The 21,175-nt window shown below is 45.2% G+C and overlaps 1 protein-coding gene across 1 annotated transcript; it reads right to left on the reverse strand.

Annotated features, from left to right (window-relative positions):
* Positions 1-4,633: 4,633 nt before the first annotated feature.
* On the reverse strand, positions 4,634-19,521 carry LOC147697242 (uncharacterized). Its single transcript, XM_086936121.1, has 4 exons — positions 19,398-19,521; positions 7,835-7,933; positions 6,968-7,090; positions 4,634-5,181 (listed from the first exon to the last, which is right to left on the reverse strand). Exons 1-4 carry the CDS (start codon positions 19,519-19,521, stop codon positions 4,781-4,783), a joined length of 747 nt encoding a protein of 248 aa, XP_086792247.1. The 3' UTR covers positions 4,634-4,780.
* Between the last annotated feature and the right edge of the window lie 1,654 nt (positions 19,522-21,175).

A 21,175-nucleotide genomic window follows, 5' to 3' on the forward strand; every position in this document is an offset into this window, starting at 1 on the left:
GTGTTTTTGATGACTTGCTTGCCTTTGAGGTGCTCTTAGGGGGGGTTCCGTCTCTTTGTGGGTGAGTTTCGTGGTCTGGGAGCATTGCTGGGACACTCTAATCTTGATTGCATTTGCTTTTCAGGAAATCCGTCGTGCCAACCCCGACTTATGGCCTAGCTACGCAGCGCGTTTGGACCGAAGGCCCAGAAATATTGCAAGTATGAGATTTTGCTTTTGGCCTGTTTGGGGGTGTTATGCTTCTTGGCGGGTGGGTTGCCGGGTCTTGGGGCATTCCTGGGAAGGTCTAATACCGGGTAGAAGTGGTTGGGACAAAATCCGCGCGGAAAAGCCTTTAGTTTTGGCACTTTTTGTAACTTAGGGTTCGTTAGGGCTAGCCCTAGCAGCAGGATTGCATGTGTTTCGGGGTGTTCTAGATTTTTCCAACTGAGTTCTGGGGTCTTAGAGCACTCGTGAGAATGTGTAATTTTGGTTGCAAGTCATTTGAAGAAAATCCATGGTGGGAAAGGGGGGATTTGGCATAGTTAAAGAAAGCCTTTGCCACTATTCTTAACTTAGGGTTCGTTAGGGTTAGCAGTATTTCTATTGCATGTGTTTGAGTGGGGGGGATTTCGAGTCTTGGAGCGATGCTGGCTATGGCTACTTTTGCTTGGTTGCTTGCAAGTGGTTTGAAATTGAATGCAATCCACGGTGGGTAATGGGTAATTAGGAAGGGGGTACTTTGGCCTACTTTTAATTTCAAAGTAAGTTTTGTCACCAGTTTTCTGCTAGGCCTCGTTTTTTGAGATTTGATTGGGGGTCTTCTACATTTTTGCGACTGGCTTTAGTAAGGGTCTGGGTGGGAGCACTGCTAGGAAGATCTAATTTTGTTCTAAAACACAGTTTACAGTACACCTAGCTTGAGGGGCAAGATCCTCTACATTAATTTGCCCATACTTATTTATCCTTCAAAAGGTGACTCAGAGTACGCACTTTCAAAAATATTGTACTGTCTACTAGGAAAATCAAATTGTGACTTTTTGCACTCCACAGCCTACATACCTTATATTTATTTATCAGTGGTGTTGTAATATTATATCAATTCCTGTTTTTCGTTGAATAATTACAGGCCGGGTTTCAGTCTCTGCAATGGGGAAAAAAGGATGGAGTCAGGCTTCACAGTAGCGAGCCACAATTCAGCATCAGGCAGGCAGTGGACAGGGTGTCTTCTGGTGACCAACATCGATGGACGAAGCGTCGGCTGCAATGGAGGAGTGCCGCTAATAGGAGGATTTTTTTTCTGCAGGCAACTTACTTACCACTTCCAACAGGACCACTACAACCACATAGATACAGTATCCCTTGCCTTTTTCTCTGACTGTGACTGCATTTCTTGGCTCTCTCTCGGCTTCTAAATTGATCCCTTAACACATCACTTAGTCCACTCCACTATCACATCTGCACCACACATAGTCATTTGTAAGTGCTCCTACGTAATTCGCAAGTCGCAGCACGCCCCAGGCCGTAGAGGACTGGGATGGCCCCAATGATGAAGCATGTCACCAAGGGGCAACCCTGGTGAGTGAGGGGACACCTAGAAAAAAAGCAATTTCTCCTTTTCTATCTACTATACCTTCCAGACCAACCCCACTGAGTGTTGTTGTGAATGGATTTATAGTGACTAGCAAGGCTCTCGGGTATCTGGCTACAGAGACCTTATGTTGAATATCGTTATCAATAATTTACACATAGGCCCTTTACTGTTGCATTCTTTCTTCCACAGTTGTTGAATGTACTACTTACTTTTCACTGACATGCATGCAGTAGTGCATGCACTTTCAAAGATTGATGGATAGGTTTGTACCCAAAGAATTGTTTATGTTCAATTGTTTGTCTATGCTGTGCTTTTTTTTACAGGGTGTCTTCTGGTGACCAACATCGATGGACGAAGCGTCGGCTGCAATGGAGGAGTGCCGCTAATAGGAGGATTTTTTTTCTGCAGGCAACTTACTTACCACTTCCAACAGGACCACTACAACCACATAGATACAGTATCCCTTGCCTTTTTCTCTGACTGTGACTGCATTTCTTGGCTCTCTCTCGGCTTCTAAATTGATCCCTTAACACATCACTTAGTCCACTCCACTATCACATCTGCACCACACATAGTCATTTGTAAGTGCTCCTACGTAATTCGCAAGTCGCAGCACGCCCCAGGCCGTAGAGGACTGGGATGGCCCCAATGATGAAGCATGTCACCAAGGGGCAACCCTGGTGAGTGAGGGGACACCTAGAAAAAAAGCAATTTCTCCTTTTCTATCTACTATACCTTCTGTCAGGTTACGCAGCCCCTAAGCGCCTACCGTACTATGAAACTACATTTCCCATGAGTAGGCGGGAGACTTGCAGGAAGTTTATCTGGGGAACAGACGCGCTTCCTGTTGCGCGTTATTCTGGTTTCTGTTCTGCACCGGCATGAGAGCGGACGCTCTGCATGCTTTTCTATCGTGTCTCCTGTGGACTATCACCTTCCCCCCCCCCCCTGAGGCTCAGTGGGGAGCGCTTCCGTGTTCTGTCCTTGGCGGTAGACGGACTTCACGCGTCTTCAGGTAAAGCCGCTCTAAACTCTTCGGCCGCCCGTGCGGTCAGCTGATTACTGCCTGAACGGATTGTTAAGGGAGGTTCTGTGACTGTTTTCTAACAGAATTCTACCTTTGCTGAATTCCTGTTTGGTTGAATTGTGTGTGGCGGAGCACAGTGGCGGTCTATACCACGTGTTAGCGTTCACATCGGGGATCGTTTTTGTACTATTAAAACGGAGCGCGGTAGTAAGGACAACTACGCGTCTCCGTTGTATAACTGTGTATTTCAAAGGACCTCCATAACTGGGCATGTAGTGAGGTAACTACAGGCTACCCCAGTTCTCTTTGTGTAGTGCACCGTGGGGTGTGTTGTTGGCAGAATTCAGTGGTGGTCGCAACTACGTTTTTCTGTTTGACCTTCACCAAAGATTCTCTACTGGGTCATTACTTAGAGAGCGCAGTGTTGTAGTTCTTGCTTCCTACACACTACCGTTTCCCTCTTCCTTTTTGTTGGACCATACATCTTTGCTTTGACTATTTGGAACCCCCTTTGTACATTGAGTCCTCTACCATGTTTGTGGTGTGTTGTGAGTAGTGGGTTTGATGTCTTAGTATAACGCGAGTGTGTTTGGTGCGACAGGAGTGTGTTCGTTAACTATATGTTTATGTGTTTCTTAGGCCTTCCTCACAGATTGTGGCAGAAGGGCTATAGTATTTCCTATCCAAGGTCATGTTTTCTTGGTGCTCAGGTACTTGTCTACTTCCTTGGTTATTTAGTGAGACTATATGAGAGTAGCCTTGTATGTTAGGACAGCACTTCACTGATGCCTGTCTTGTCTTCTGTTACAGGTATCCTTTCCCTGCTGACCCTACCTTTACCCATCCCACATTTTTTATTTTAGTTTGTTATTTTTCTCCCCCGCCTAATGGCTCGAACACCCTGTGTTTACACTTCTGGGTGTTGGTGACATTTGGAGGTGGAACCATATTTGCATCGACTGGATCACGGGGAGTAAACCTGACACCTTCCAGACCAACCCCATTGAGTGTTGTTGTGAATGGATTTATAGTGACCAGCAAGGCTCTCGGGTATCTGGCTACAGAGACCTTATGTTGAATATCGTTATCAATAATTCCACACAGGCCCTGTACTGGCGCATTCTTTCTTTCCACAGTTGTCGAATGTACTACTTACTTTTCACTGACATGCATGCAGTAGTGCATGCACTTTCAAAGATTGATGGATAGGTTTGTACCCAAAGATTTGTTTATGTTCACAATTGTTTGTCTATGCTGTGCTATTTTTTCTTGTCTCCCAAAACCTTTCCCAAAAACCCCCGTACCCATCCATTTTTCAAACCCTAACCCTCTTCCCCCGGGCTGTGTGGTTTTGATTGATGTGTGACTAAATTATTATTACAGCAATAAATCCACACACTTGCTGGGGAGGATAAGGTGATAGCAACAGGCTGGTGAAGAAATCCGAGGATATATTCTTACTCTGCTTGACAAAGAACCATTGCTAATGTGAAAGAACTTCAACCGAATTAGTAGTTATACTTTACCATTTGTTAGGCTACAATGTGGCACTGCTCTACTGTACTTCTGTCACCTGCTATATTCTCAGTTGTACCGTTGAATTGCTCAGGAGGACAAACCAGATTTCATTTTCTTTTTTTTCATAGGCATGCAACTGCCACTGTGTCACACCACTAGTACCACCGCTATGAGCAAATTTTATCCGACCAAGATTGCCAACCTTATTCGGTGTTTCCCGTGGAGCCAGCCCTGGGTCTAGCCCTACTTTCAAACACAAATTACAGGTAAGATAAGCGTTTGGTGGTTTGGGGGTATAATGGAGTATTAGTACGAGAGACGAGAGACTGAAGGTAGTACTACTAAAGTCCTAGGACTCTTGGATTCACTTCACTTAGTCTGTGAGAGGCACTTAGTGTTGAAAACATTTGGGCATTTACACTTAAAGGAAGAAAATGGAACTAAACTTTCAGGAAAACAGTCAACGTTAAACCCCCACCCACCAGGCAAGCAGTAAAAAACAGGTATGCTCAGATAAAGTTTGAAAAAGTATATTTATATCCCTAACAAAATAATCTCCCGCAAGACCCTCCCTAACCCCAACGATTGTCCTTCAAAAGTCCCCAAAAACCCAACTCCCAATTCCCACCCCCCAAAAGTCTCTAAAAAAGGGGCAAGGGACACTATGGGTGGATGCTGTTAACTTTTTGGGCCAGGGCATCATGCTCCTCGCGGAGCAAGGCGAGCTCCTGCTGAAGGCGGGACACCATCAGGGTAGTGCGGCGCAGGCGTGCCTTCACTGCCTTGCAGGTGCAATGCCTGTGAGAGGCAGCTGTTGGCCTTGCTGCTCGGCGGTGGCGTTTGCCTTTGGCAGCCCGGCTCAGTCTGGGTGGACCACTGTGCTGGGTGGCAGCCCGTGGGGCCACGGAGGCCGATGCAGACGACGTTGTTGTTGTTGTCGACTGCACACTTTCCTCGTCCTCCAGGGCCACCAGCCGCCGATATTCCGCAACAGTGGCCTCGATCCTCCGTTGCCGGGCCGCTCTAGCCAGCTCCTTCCTCCTTGTTCGTTTGGAAGGAGCATCTATATGAAGAAAGAAAGACATAGTCTGTAACCAATGCTCTTTAAGATTAACTCAATCATTCAGCAGAAATTTGTGTTGCAGTACAACTAGCAACTTGCAAGCGCATTACATAACTATTGAGGCCAGTATCTATCTAACCTCACACTTCTTCATCCTTGCTCTAACATTAGTGGGAGTTTAAGGAACAAATTCTACGAGCACTGTGGACTTCCATTGGAGTCGACTATGAAAGTACACCAGTCTTATTCTTCTTCTTATCTCTTGTTTTGGAAAATTGGTACGTTATTTTCTGCAAGCCGGCATAATGCCAGCGCAGTAAACTTGCACCCGAGAAAAAGAGACGCACGCCATGAGGAGTGACCTAGACTTGCGTTGCGTTACTGTACCCGTCCAGTACATGCAGGTGGTGAAGCTCTTACTTTTCTATTACGGGTGGCACTGAGAATACTCTGTTACAACTCAAGGGCTACTGCTTAATTAATTTAACTTTCACCCTACAGTGGAAATGAGTGCTAGAAATGGAAAATTGAAGAAGATAAATAATCTGATTATCTATCACTTCACATGGGATGTTTTTGCTTATATATGGGATGACTTTAGGTGCTTTGCTTTTTATTGAGTGACCAGTGATACATCCACACATGAATGACTGAGTACTACTAAACTTATTAAGAGAGGTAGGGAGTGGCCACCATAATAACCGGATCTATGCAGTGCTTGCAATACAAACTACTGCTACTATTTATGGTAGTATTTGGACAAAATTAAAAGTTCTTTTCCTTGCCTTTCCTACACTGGAACGGACGTGCGGGTGCAGTGTTACATGCTCTTCAAAGTTACACTTAGTTCATCCACTGACCGTCTACTCTCTCTAGATCATGGGTACTCACAAACTTTCTCTCAGGGGCTACATTTACAGTGTAGTTTGGGGCCGAGGGCCGCACTGGTGGGGGCGGAGTCAGAGGGGGCGGGGCTAAAGCAAAACGATAACTTGTGACCATGAGGTTGCACACAGGTCCCTGCAGCAGATGCCCTCATCCACTGAGCCACCAGACCCAGCATTTACATACATCTCTCTCCCTCCTGCTCTCCCTCCTGCCCTCCCTCCATCTCTCTCTCCCTCCTGCCCTCCCTCTCCCTCCCCCTCTGTCATCTCACTGTGTGTGTGTCTATCTGTGTCAGCCTTCAGCCCGGGTTGAGACCGCTTCCTCAACGCGCACACACAGACAACAACACCAAAGTACTTAACAGGTCTTTAAAAGACCATTAACATATTATTGAGGCTTTGTTTGTTGTAGCGCCCCTGCTTCTCCACCCTGACAATCACTGCTTGCCCGGCCCCACAGAGCAGAGGCTTTGTTCTATTTCACCTCTTTGTGGCCTTGCATCTCCACTCTGCTCTGTGGGGGCCGGGGGAGCAGTGATTGTCAGAGTGGAGATGCAGGGGCGCTAACAGGTGAAATACAAAAAAGCCTCTGCTCTGTGGGGGCCGGGGGAGCAGTGATTGTCTGCAAGGTCTGCGCACCGCCAAGGAAGGCTTGCCGGGCCACCACCGGCCCGCGGGCCGTACTATGAGTACCCCTGCTCTAGATACACATATGCTATCTAAGAGTCAGATAGTAGCATGATCCAGGTATATGGACACATACAGTTTCTGTGTCACCCACCCAGGCTGTTGTCCTTCCACCCATCATTGCTTCATCATTCACCCAGCCATGCATCTCATATTCTTGCCTTCCCAGCTAGTCTTCAATCTCAATAAGTAAGGAATATATAAGAGCTTACCTCTGGCCGCCACCACCACCGTCTCAACTCTCACAGCCGCCGCCTCCTCCCCTGAAGAATCGCCCTCCGCCTCCGTGTCGAGCACCACCACCTCCACACTGGCCCCGCCACCAGATGTTCCACCTACAAAGTACATTTAAGAATGTTAGAATAAAGCACTCACTAGTCTTTGGTCTAGGAATGAAGACATGTGAAAACAATGTAATTTGTGACTGTCTACGTTAAAGTTAAAAAAAATGTCCCTTTTTCCAGGGAAGGTTGTCTTGCTGCACTTTTTGGCACAACTGATGAAGGCTGTTTTTTTAACACGCACCATTTTTACCCACAAAGACAGAAGATGGACTTCTAACAACAAGATCAAGTTGAAACCAGGTGAGAGCTCGGCTCGACCACAAAAAATGTCTTCAATTAATCGTCAGCACTAACCACTTTTCCATTATCAGTTAAACGTTTAGTTTTATTATGACTTCATTTTAATAAATGTGTTTACTTTTAATAAAGCTTTTAAACTTAAATACAATCTGTGTTTTTTGGTCCAGACTAGAGTGACTGAGCGAAAGGTTTTGCAATTTTTGCAAGCATGAGTCCAGATAGAACACTTCAAAAGACATTATGGACAATCCCAGAGGACTGCACTAAGTTGATAGAGCTATTGCTGACTAGAATCATGGGAGTTTCGCCAACCGTGCAATCTTAGTTAGCTACACAGACAGACTAATAAGAATAATCTAGTAATACCACAGGGAGTCATAGTAGAGGCAGGATAAGAATTTAGATACAGTCTACTAGAAGAGCAAAGACAATTTTGAAAAAAGTCAAATGAGGAACGCTAGGAAAAATAGGTACTAGTCTAAAATGAAAACTTACTGGGGCCAGCAGAGGAGCCCTCGCCTGCCCGATCCTGGCCCTGTTGAACAGCATCCGCCGCCTGCTGCTCCTGTGTCCTCCTCTCGCCCCTGGGGGGAGCTGACGTACAACATGAAAGAAAGAACAGAAAACATGGATGATTGTTGCTTGTCAATGTCAACCAAATCAAACATTTCAAAAGAACAATAACAAAATATTTCCGCGAAATTATATTGATTATGGTTACTTTTCATTTATTTGCGGACCTGTGACTTCGAAAGTCACGTAACTCACTAAACAAAGTACTGAAACGTTCACCTAGGACTGGCAGGCAGCAGTCCGCAGGCAAGACGCAAAGTGACAGACAAACTCCATTGTGATTTCAGTCAGATCAGTGACAACACTAACAGTTGCCTGCTACATTACCAGTCATTTAAATAGTCAAACTATCAATCCACCGCCACTATTTTTCTTATTGTCAGGGGTACAAAGGAAGGGGCAGATTTAAGCCCTTGCGGCTCTTTTGCGCCGTTCTTGCGTGACTTTTGTGACGCAGCAGCTAAACAAAAAAGGGCACCATGGTGCGGCGTATAATATTATAACAACGTGACGCATTTGGGAGATGCATCCCGTTATAAAGCCCTGCGCCATCAGGGGGCGTTCCGGCGCAAGGGAGGGCATTCCTGCGCTGGAACACATCCTAATAGTGGCTGAGGGAAATCTACAAAATATCAATCAGTCACCTTTAGGACAATGATGCGTCACACAAACCCTGCACCTGCTTGAAGCAGACGTACGGCTTGACCCAGCATTGGGGAGATAGGGTACCCCAGAGCATTGATGGAGCTGCGCCATCGTTGCGACGCAACTCCAGCAGTAAAGCTTCGGTGACGTTTTGGGCCCATGGTGCGCCGCATTGCAAATACGGCGCACCATGTTTGGTGGTGGTAGCGGGCCGCACAATTAATGGCGCATCCCTGCTACTTTGCAGGAATGCGACGGTAATTGCAATTCTGCCCCTTAGGGGCATACTTACTTACGCGTTCTGGCGCATCTCCAGAGATGCGCCAGATCAAATGCGTCACGCAAAACTACCCTTGCGACACGGCAGATGTGCCTCATTTACAATGCGGCGCGCCCTGGCGCAAGGGTAGGCACTTGCGTGACGCATCTCGTCACGTAAGAGCGGCGCATCGCTGGAGTCACGTCGCCAACGCAATGCAACTCCAGTAATGCTCAGGGCCACCCAATACTTAACATGCTGTGTCAGTCCTTTCGCCTGCTTCGAGCAGACATAAGGAATTGAATTGACGTAGCAGCGTCGCAGAAGTGCCTGCGTTAAATCTTGTAGATTTCACGCAGGCAATTTTGCGAGGCGCACAGCCGCTGGACCGCCCACCCTGCATACTAGGAACGCACCCATTGTGGTGCAGGCCCATGGCTTTATAACGTGACGCATCTCCCTAGATGCGTCATGCTGTAAATGACTCGCAGGGATGCGGCACGTTTACGCCGCTGTTGCGTCACGCAAGGCAACGTAAACGTGGCGCAAGGGGCTTGTAAATGTAATCTGCCCCCTAGTGTCTAGCATTACGCAGTTCTGTAAAGTACACTCATACATAATAGTTACTCAGGCCAATGAGACCACGAAATAGAAAACAAATAAGCATAGTAGCAACGCCACTGAGAAGGAGAGCAGTGCACCTGAAATGCACAGAAGATTTTGAAATATAATTTAACTACAATGTAATCGTCATCAGCGGCATTATTGGCTTGCTCCATGTAAAAAACAAATATTTGCAATACAACAACACAGAGCAGGAGAAAACATCATAGTAGTGAGTGATTAAATGGCTACTACTACTCACCAAGCCCGGGGATCTCCAAGCCGAGCTGGTCCAGCAGGTCGCGCTCGCGGTCCAGGAGGTCCGTCCAGCGATGGGTGACCTGGCTGTAGGTGCGCTGGACCCCGTAGAGGTGGGATATGGCCCAGCACACCTTCTCCCACCGCTTCCGGCGCTCCCGCATGTTGTAGCCGCCGGCCGCGATCCTGCCGCCTCCCGCGATGGTCCTGGGCAGGCGGCGCTGGACGAAGTAGACCAGCGCGCCCACTTCCTCCGGGCTGAATATCTCCCGTCGCGTCACCTGCTCCCCCCTCAATCTCCCGCATGCTGTCCTGCCACTGGGTCCAGCACTACTCCCCGCCGCCGCTGCGGCCCTCAAGTGCCTGGGCAGCTTCACGGCGCCTGGCTTGACCATGGTCTGGGCAGGTAAGGTAGGAAGAAGTAGAAAATTAAGAAAGAATAGGATAGGGAAGAAGAAAAGAAAAGAGTTTAAAAAAGTAGTTTAAAAGTAAAGAAAAATAGCAGAAAAGACAAAAATATACAGCTAGGAAAAGAGAGGGATAGATAAGAAGCAAAATCGTAAAAAAAAAACTGAAAACAAGCAAAGGATGGCAAAGATACCAAGAGGATTAAACACCATGCCCAGACACAGGAAATGAATGAAAAACAAGATGGCCGGCGCCCGTTCACGAGCGCGAAAGTAAGTTCGCGCGAGATTTTCCTCGCGATCTCGTGCGAACCTCTAGATTTCCCGCGCGATCTCGTGCGAACCTCTACTCGCAATGCGCTTACTGCGCGAGATTATACATAGCGGGCGGAAACGGAAATACGTCACGCAAACAAAATGGCCGCGCCCGTACTCGACCTTGGGGTAAATTCGCGTGTTGCGCTGCAAGCGGCTCGCGAATACTGCAAAAAAACTCGTGAAACAACAAGCCGCAAAAAAATAAAATGCTCATTCGCACGAATTGGCGGCTTCCGCGGTCGGTTTCGCACGACGCCGCGCCCCGCGAATAGCGCGAAAAAAAACGAAAAACGATTTCAGCAAAAGCAAAAGCAATGAGCAGGTGCAAAAGGTCAACCTCATGATTTGTAACGATTCTTTGTAGTGCTTCCTGAGGGGGCCCTCCAGAATTCGGTTGCCTGCTTGCAACTATTGTGTGACCCTGCTCTGACCTTAACTGTATGCCACAAAGGTCCTGATTTACAGCTAAAGGAGCAGACAAGCAGGTGCCAGGCTGGAACTTTAAATTCTTTCAGTGACACATTAATTAGCCCCTAATTCATTATTGTCAGTTGGGGCAGGGCAGGTGTTGTTAATAAACTAACCCCAAATTAATTCATGTCAGTTCAAGCAGGGCAGGTGGGCTTGCTTTTCCCCCCCATCTTCTACAGTGATGATGAACCAGAGGGTGGCATTGATGTAACAGAGGGTGGCATGGGTCAAACAGAGGGTGCCAGTGGTAAAACAGAGGGTGCTGGGAGGCTGTGATGATGAACCAGACGTAGAAACAACATAGTCGCGACCGTTGCGAGCCGACAAGTAAGTTCGCAATTGCGAACTAGTACCAAATCCTCGCGAACTGGCAGAAACAATTGCGAACACACAAAAAAAAAAAATCCGCAAATTCGCGGGAATTCGCAGATTTTGCGGATTGCGAGTTCGCAAATCCGCAAAATTCGTGAACGCGAGATCCGCAAAATTCGCCCATGCTTAGCTGGGACTCCAGGCGATCCGATTGGCAATAAACCCCTTTCTTCCTTCGATCAAGAGATGTCTGGTGCAGTTATTCACGGACAATGCCACCTCCATGTGGTACCATAACAAACAGGGCGGAGTGGAGTCATGGACCTTCTGTCAAGAGGCTCTGCGCCTTTGGAATTGGCTGGAAATTCAGGACATTTCTCTGGTGGTTCAACACTCATCGGGCTGTCTGAACGCCAGGGCAGACAAACTCTCACAAAAATGCCTAGCGGATCTCGAAAGGTGTCTCCATCCAGAGGTGGCGCGATATCTCTTTCAGCAGTGGGGAAAGAGCTGGGGGCATATTTGCAACAGGCAGCGATAATTATCGCTGACTTTGTATACCGCAATATTTTCTACCGCTGGAATATTTTGCCAGGCTAGCATTGCATTAACAACGTTTAGCGCCATGGCAATGAATTTTCCAGCGATATCACCCTTTTCCATGGAACATCGCTGTTTTTTTAGCAATGTTCCATGTAAAACGGCGATATGCTTGATAATACGACCCTGTGGTCGTATCACATGAATCCAACTCCCATGTTAGGTATGCCTTAGTCAGGAATTTTACAGACGTTAAATTCCTGCGTTAAGGCATACTTAGCGCAATTAAAATAATCGCTTCCCTGCGTTGTAAATATCCCGAAGCTGCCTTCTCAATATTTACCCATTTTGTTTCCACAGACACGCATACTTCGCATCTAATTAGCGATGGGAAGTTAGGCGTGCTGGAAACCGGAGCAAAATCAGCATAACAGGCGAAAGTGTGTCTTTGCTGATGAGGCGATAACATTATCGCCGCTGTTCGGCCAAAAACAACCGCAAAAACGGCGATAATTTTATGTCGTTATATGTTAATATGCCCCTTGGTTAGATCTGTTTGCCACCACCAAGAATGCCCAGTGTCAGCAATTCTGTGTGTTGGAGTTTCCAAGGCGGTTCTTAAGAGACTCTTTTCGTCTCACCTGGAGCTCCAGCCTGCTATACACCTTTTGGCCTATACCACTCCTGCCCAGAGTTCTTAGGAAGATGAGGAATGACCGGGCCCAGATCATTCTTGGGGGTCCCGATTGGGCATGGAGAGTCTGATATCCCAAGCTGTTGAGCCTACCCTTCGGTCCTCCAATCAGAATAACTCTTTGGGAGGATCTTCTGTCACAGCAACAGGGCAGAGTCCTGCACCCAACCCTGCACACTCTATACTTCCATGCATAGAGATTAAATGACGACAGTTGAGGACTTTCAACCTTCCTTCCAAAGTCTGTGATGTTATTCTGACAGCCAGGCGTCCCTCAACCAAGACGGTATATGCCTGCAGTTGGGAAAAGTTTGTCTCATGGTGTGCTCCTCACAATCTGACCCTCTGTCTGCCCTTCCATCATAATTTCTGTTGTTGCACTGTCTTTGGCCCTGCTGGGCTCTGCTTAGGACACTGTTAAGGGCAACCTTTCTGCCAACTCAGTGTTTTTGCAGTTGCGAGACCAACTATCTCTCCACCAGTTGTGGCTAGGTTCCTTAAAGGTCTACAACACATTTACATCCTTTACTATGCTTCACTGGAACTTCAGCCAGGTTCTTACTTTTCTCATCATGTGTGATCCATTTGAGCCTCTACATAATTGTCCTCTTAGGCTGTTGACCATCAAAACAAGCTTTTTAGTGGTCATAGCCTAGGCCAGATGGGTCAGCGAACTCTAAACACTCTCGGCACATCCTCTTTATACCACCTTATACCTAGGCAAATTGGTCCTCCGGACACGTACCTCTTTTCTACCAAACATTGCCACCGCTTTCCATTTAGACCAGAACATCACCCTGTCTGCCTTTTTTGCTCCGTCTCATCTCTCCATAGAAGAGACAAGACTCCACTGCCTGGACCCAAAAAGAGCGATGTCGTTCTCCCTTAACTGCAAGAAAGATTTCCAGGTGGATGATCAACTCTTCATGGTTTATGTGGGAGAAAAAAAGGGAAATCTGTCAGAAAAGAGGCCTCTCTTGATATATTTTCCTGTGTATTAATATCTGCTATCATTGGCCAAGAAACAGCCCCCTGAGGGCTCTACCTACAAGAGCCAGTACTGTGATCACTGTGTTAGCATTCAGCATTCCTCTCCTGGATATCTGTCAGGCAGCGATGTGGGCATCCCTGCACATGTTCACAAAACATTACTGTCTGGACAGTCAGGTCCATCATGACAGGCATTTTGACAGTTCGGTCCTGCAGGACTCTTTGGTTTGATTGGATCGCAATCCCACCTCTGGGGAGGTATTGCATGGGTAGCTTTTCAAAGGTAAGTTATCTGCAGCTAGACAGCTCTATCAGATGAACAAGTTACTTACCTTCAGTAAAGCCTTATCTAGTAGAGACTCTAGTTAGCCATTGAATCCTTGCCAACTCTCTTGCCGACCCTCCCATCCTCCCTGTTCTGTGAACCGGTGCAGGTATGAGGGACACCCCCTATCAGGGCCTAAGTCTTTTCCACACCGGTGGTAAATACTCATTTTAGCTTTGCGGTCCTGATGTGGAAGGTTGCAATGGTAACTGATGTCAGTGCGCTGAGGTGATGCCTATATTGTTACTACACATGCCACTTCTGGTGCTGGTGTTATGAACATGTAACCAAATGATGCCATCTACCAGCACACAGGGGTATTACTTGAAAAGATTCCGGATCCAGTCTGACGCTCTGGGATATTCAAAGGTAAGGATTCTGCGGCTAGAGTGTCTTCATGATGAGCCATTATCAAAGGTAAGTAACTTGTTCTACAAGCATATTTTCATTTCTGGTGCCTGTATCTGCATCCAGCAGAAAATATAGCTGCTCCTAGATAATAAAACTGATTTACTTCCTCATTTCCATAAGGTTGGATCGGAGGGGAGTTGGCACTCCTGAGATGAGAGCCGGACTTCTTCCACATTGAGCAGAGAATTCTTGGACATTTTATAGTCAAGAAAGTCATAAAGGGCAGAAAAAGATAGATTAATTTTGGTTGGAATTCTACAAGTATTGAGACTACAAAATATCTACATATTGGCCAGGGCACTGGATAAAAATGGCATCATCTTCTCTTAGTAACACAAAGAGGGTACAAAGTTCCCCGGGAAGAGTGACAAAAAAGAAGAAGTGCGTGTACTCGACAGAAGGGGGGAATCCCCTTGTTGGAACTAAAAACCTCACACACCCAGAAAACTAGGTGTCATGCTTCATCATATGGGTTCTGCTCCTCGTCAGACTGGCGCTGCAATGTCTGACGGGCTCCTGAAACCGGGGCTCTTTATCTGAGATCTTTTGTTCCGGCCATATGGTGCATGCGTGTGAGAGGGCGGGGAGGTGTGGTCGTGACGTGAAAAGGTGAAAAGTAAAAAAGGTGGGTCAGTCCACAATCTAATTTATTCACGTGGTAGACTCCCTTGATTAAAAGGTGGGAGGGGAAATAAATGCCCTGAAACTATCCGAGTGAAGAAGACAGGAGTATAACCCATAGACCAAAATGGGACTGGGTATGTAGAATATATAAAGAAACAACCCGCTACCCTGCGCGGGACATTACCGCCAAAGATTCAATCGGCCGCCCCCGCCAGACTAACCCAGGCGCCCAACCTACATAAACAGAGGAGGATTTATCCCCTAGCGTGATCCTTTGACTTGCCATCGGTGGCTTTCAACTTCCAGCGATTCAGGCGCCCCACGGATGCCTGAACTAACACTCGTCAAGTGCACATGAGTATCCGGACCCACTACCTTTTGGAGGACTGACCCCTTCATCCAGTCAGCGCTGCTATCTTCCAGCACCCTAATTCAACATCAACCCTGTCCTGAAGAGGATCCCGAATCATAGAGGATCGAAACGCCGTCGACAACAACAGCGCGATTTCACGGCGCACTACCAATAGGCTTATCACCATGTCAAATTGAAATTGTTTATTTGTATATATTCAATGTGAAAGCCTTAAATTGATTGTTTCTATCACTTTGCGCCGACCACGCTGTCTTTCACTTTCACTTGCGTCGTCACTATCACTGCGTCATCACATTTTCACCAAGTGTCATTTGGGTTGCTTCATGATTACTTTTCATGTACAGTGCTGCTTTTTAACTGTGCTCCCCGTGTTTAATGTAACTGGTGATTAATAACCTTCTCACAAAATGTACTGAGACTCCCTGGTGTTCCTTTCCTGCAATACGTACTGTATGCAAAAGTCTGAATTGTCTTTGTTATTGATACCCAGTGGGACATTGTTTCTTTATATATACTGAAACTATCAGAGCATGTTAACTACTACCCTCTGGTTAGGTCGACATGTTTCTTGCCGTGATGGCAATTCCTCAGGACCTCGGTAAATAGTACCACACAGTGAAAAAATTATTATTAAAACTTGCAATATGGTATACAACCTTCTTTGATCGGTAATACCGGAGCGCAGGCTGATTGGTCCTGCTGAAATATTGCGACCTGTAAGGATAAAGACAATTCACAGAACAGCAAAGTGAATGCAATATTCCCACATGGAAGGTCCGCACAAGTTCAATTGGAGTACACACACACAAAAGTGAAGGGTTAAAAACAAACCAACAGCATAGTGAGGCGGTAATTGTGTCAAACAATCTCACTTATGCAGAGTCATACAACACTGGAGTTTGAAGAAGCAAAGGTAACTGCAAAATGAAGGGGACCGGGATGTGTTGCTTACCCCAGAGAAATCCCTAAGGTATCTCGCAGTCTGCTCCCGTGGGACCGGCTGTCAAGGTATGGTACCTAGTAGTGCTCACAGTTCTCCAGTCTTCAGAAAGGATGGGTGTTGAATAGGAGGCATAGGGGATATTGGGAGTGGAGAGTTGGGCTAGGCAGATGCAGCTGAGGGAGAAAAGAGGGTGAAGAATACCAGCAGAATATACAAAACATCTCACAATAGCAACACATGGTTAGAGTTTTGACCTGAAATATTAACTGCATCAGGAAGTGTACAAAAAGGTAAGAATATACTCAGATGCTTGGCGTCTGAAACGAAATGTTTGAAATTTGCAGACGACTCATCTTAAGGCATCCAAATTCACCATAACATAATTGAATAGAAGTAGCAGAGGCCATGCCATGCGTTAATCTATGACTCTACTTGTTATTTTTATATCATTAGTCAAAGAGGCACCATTATTTTGATACTTAACCGTTCACTGAAGATTAAAACTATTAAAAAAGATAAGGCAGGACAATAGATATTAGCAGAAATAATAGACTCCCATTTCACTAATTAGTTTGTCCTGTTGCCCCAATATTCCACTAATCACGATTGCCCTAAATGTTTCTCAGGCTTCATGTTAGCAGTATCTAGATACCTTCATCCAATTTTTAGAATCGGGGACGTCAACTGCCTGTTAACTTCCCAGCTAGATGCCACCAATACTACTTTTACGAGATGTATTATGCACAAGTGGTGACTCTGGGATTCCCACCTAGATTTTTACCTTACTACTACGAGGAATCCCCAGGTCGACAGATCTCTTTAGTCTGCTTGGAAGTGTGAAGGAAGTTCTTAAATTTAATACTCATTTGACAGATTATCAAAATCAATACTTTAATCTAAAGGACGACTGACTCCGAGGAAAGTTAAAAATGTATTACAAAGCCAAAAATAACTGGACATACAAGCACCTCAACAAGAGGTTCAAGAAATAAACTGGCACTAATACAAACATAATCCTACATAAGAGTCTCAGACGACTCAGAATAAAAAGCAGAGTTAATTCTAAAAGCATTAGGCACGCAATCACTGTGCCCACTGGAACTCTCAACTGCATCTGTTCCAATGGAAAGAAAAAAGATTAATCTGTCCCTACACTGATTCTAAAGTGGCATCCCTACTTAACATACCTCCCAGGAAAGAGAATAGGTGTCAGCTGTGAAGGCTCCCTAAGAAGCACATTCACTTTTTCCAGGTAAGTAGCCTAAACTACAGAGCTCGTTCTAAGATGCTCCTTAGTTCTCCTGCCTCGTCCAAACTAAGACCCATGTCTAACTGCACATCCAATTGGACTGCCTTAGACAGGACCGAGTCTGAACCCAACTGACCCTAACCCTAGCTTCACTAAGACCGAACTAACTCTCCACCCTCGGGGAACTTTCCCTAATACAAAATCCCCAAAAAAGGGGGTACGCCCATGTCACTCCTCCTTCAGCAGGTACAGCCTCTATTACTTTTCCAGTGTTGAACCTTCTTCTTCCAAAAACCGTTGCTGTGTCCTTGGATCCCAGGCACCTTCTCTGGCAAATTTTGCAAGTGCACCTCCCAACCCATTCCTTTCGTCTTCACTCCTACCAATCTAACTTCTAAACAATGGCTTATTCTACCTAACGAGCTAAATGGCTTTGCACCTGCAAAAGAAATGCATGAGAACGATCCCTCTGCATGCTCTAAGTTACAATTCGAAATTCAACTGCCCACATAAGCTTTTCTCAAGGTACATGTCTCATCCCAACATTTCTAGTCATGCTAAGAAAACCACAATTAGGCCTCTGCTAGCGTTTCTTCTCTCAGGCCTTTACTCTTTTGAATGCATTTCTAATACAACATCATAAACATTTCATTAATAAATCCTAACATTACCCTCTATGTTAACGAACATTACTCTCCTGTTAAAACATTACATTTCTCATTAGACAACCTACACATGCAACTTTAATATGGCACGTTTAATCTCAATGCACATTGTATACACAGAGCAATGAATCCTAAATTACTTAAGGCATTATTCTCTCGACTAAGCACTATTTCAATCAATAAATGATATGAGCATAATTCTATATATGGCAACACTCTTGATTAGTCCTTGATTATTTCTAAAACCAAACATTAGTAGGGTCCTCTAAATATGCTGGTGCTGACTACGGGCAGTTATGATGCACGCGTGCAATTTTTCAAACAACATGGCGCTCTATCAGTCTCCCCCCTTTGATGACCTGTGTCATCACAAATACACCATCCTTAGGGAAAGAACCGACCTAAACAGAACTTGTTGGCATTTTACCTCTCCTTAGCAGCTCCGTGTTTTTCAAATTCTGGTATTGACTGTCCTGCAGTCTCTCAATTCGTCTCTCCTGCCCTCTCAAAAATCTTTCCAATCTGCCAGACTTGTACCACTTATAAGCTCTTATCAAACGCCACAATCCATTCACACATGCCACAACTATGATAAGAGGCTTCAACACATAACCAAGAAATCCCTTTCCAAGGTTTGCAAGCCAACTCCCAACTTTACCAAATCCTTTTCCAATCTTCTCCCACACAGTTTCTTCAGTCAGATCCTCAATCTCATAGTGAATAGCAGTGATGTTACTTATATATTTCTCCAGATCTTTACTGTTGTCAGGGATATAAGTACAGCACTCTTGGACCTTCAAAAGTTTACGGACTCCTCCCTCTTTTGCTCGAAGGACGTCTAAAGCAAGACGATTTTGCAAAACCATCGTCCTTATCGATAACATCTCTCCTTCCATCAATACCAATGACTAAGCTGTATTCTTGGCAGCTCATCCACAACAGTCACCAACCTTCTGATCTTCACATCATTCACAATCACTCCCAAAGTTGGTATCATTGCTCCAAAAATATCTCCAACCACAGCTGCTGCACCTCGTTTCACTTTTGCATGATGTCCTCCTTCTATAAGCTCAAAATCATCTGTATGATAAATCTTAGGGAAGATTATCCCCAAACAGCATGTACCGTACCACTTATCAGGCAATCGTACATAGGCATTCTTCCCACACACAAAATACACAGTTGGAATTACTTGCACTACTCCCTGCAAAAAGTCCTTTGAATAATACTCCATCGTAAAGGTATGCTCACATGTGGTCTGCCCCACATACACATTCTCATAGTATGTCTGTGGACGACTTATGCACAACTACCCCTTTTGCACCTCATCCACAGCTATCAGTCCATAACTCCCCTTCGCCTTGTGCAACTTCTCCTCATCTGTCTAATCTACCTTACCTTGCCCTGAATTTCGCAACTGCTTTTGTTTCCTGTATCTATCTTCTGCCTGATCTACAAATTTCTTCTCTGTGTCTGACAACAGACACGTCAGATTATGGCGATGTGCATAAGCTGTATCCATCTCTTGAGTCGGAATGAAATATGTCCTAAGTCTATCTTCAGATTTATAATAATCATACTTATTCAAATGCTTGTAAGCGGGCACTTCAGGACGAACAGCATCATAATTTGAAAATAAATACTCAAAATGATTTTGTCCATAAAAAATGCTAAGTGGCAAACTACATGAAATGCCTTATATCTAAGGAAGATAATGATAGCTGACACCCTCATCCACTGAGGCTGGCAACTGCATACACACATAACAGTCTTTCGCATCCATCGCATCAATATACGCATACAACAACTTTGCATACGCATTATGCTTGAAATTACCTTTGGACAGATCTGCATGTAACCTACGACTCTCTTCTACTAGCAAAGTTCTCTCTTTTCCTACCTTGACCTCTTCTTTGCTAGGAGTAGGGGTTCCCTTTACCTCCACTGCCTTCTCATGTGGTGCTAAATATGAGACTACAACTACCAAAATTATGAAGAGTATCACTCCTCCTACAAGTGTGCCTACTATGCACCTAGTTCTACGGTTTGGGTTTCCGGCCTCCATGGTCTCAGAAATATTTCCAGCTTCTTTATTCAACAAGAAACTCTCAGGAAGTCTCTATTTTCTTCAGCTACTGGTGAATCAACTATATCAAAGGAAGATAATGGTATCTGACACCCTCATCCACTGAGGCTGGCAACTGCATACACACATAACAGTCTTTCGCATCCATCGCATCAATATACGCATACAACAACTTTGCATACGCATTATGCTTGAAATTACCTTTGGACAGATCTGCATGTAACCTACGACTCTCTTCTACTAGCAAAGTTCTCTCTTTTCCTACCTTGACCTCTTCTTTGCTAGGAGTAGGGGTTCCCTTTACCTCCACTGCCTGCTCATGTGGTGCTAAATATGAGACTACAACTACCAAAATTATGAAGAGTATCACTCCTCCTACAAGTGTGCCTACTATGCACCTAGCTCTACAGTTTGGGTTTCCGGCCTCCATGGTCTCAGAAATATTTCCAGCTTCTTTATTCAACAAGAAACTCTCAGGAAGTCTCTATTTTCTTCAGCTACTGGTGAATCAACTCGAACCACACCTTAGGAGGCTAGAAGTCCCCTTTTGAGTCAGTTCCTTATTTACAGCAAGCCAAAGACAATCTTAACCCTTCTCCATCCTCTGTGGAAAGTCCCTAAATTTCATCATCAGTGATATCATTTGAGAAGTCATCAGTGATGTCATGAGTGATGTCACTGACCATGTCTTGAGTGATGTAATATGTGACGTCATCAGCAGTGCATTGCAGGCGCGCAAGTTATAGTTAATTGAACTAACTATAACAGGGGAATTTCAATGGTTTTGTATGAGTGAAATGTCCAGCTAACTATAACGTGTGAAACCTATGGTTTTTTCAGTGAATTTCTAAGGTTTTTTAAATGCTAATTCCTAACTATACCGTGTGTGAAACCTATGGTTTTTTCAGTGGATTTCTAAGGCTTTTTAAATGCTAATTCCTAACTATAACGTGTCTGAAACCTATGGTTTTTTCAGTGAATTTCTAAGGTTTTTTAAATGCTAATTCCTAATATAACGTAGGTGAAACCTATGGTTTTTTCAGTGAATTTCTAAGGTTTTTTAAATGCTAATTCCTAACTATAACGTGTG

The sequence above is a fragment of the Lissotriton vulgaris genome, chromosome 8, assembly GCF_964263255.1.
Source record: "Lissotriton vulgaris chromosome 8, aLisVul1.2, whole genome shotgun sequence".
In the NCBI taxonomy this organism is placed as follows: Eukaryota; Metazoa; Chordata; class Amphibia; order Caudata; family Salamandridae; genus Lissotriton; species Lissotriton vulgaris.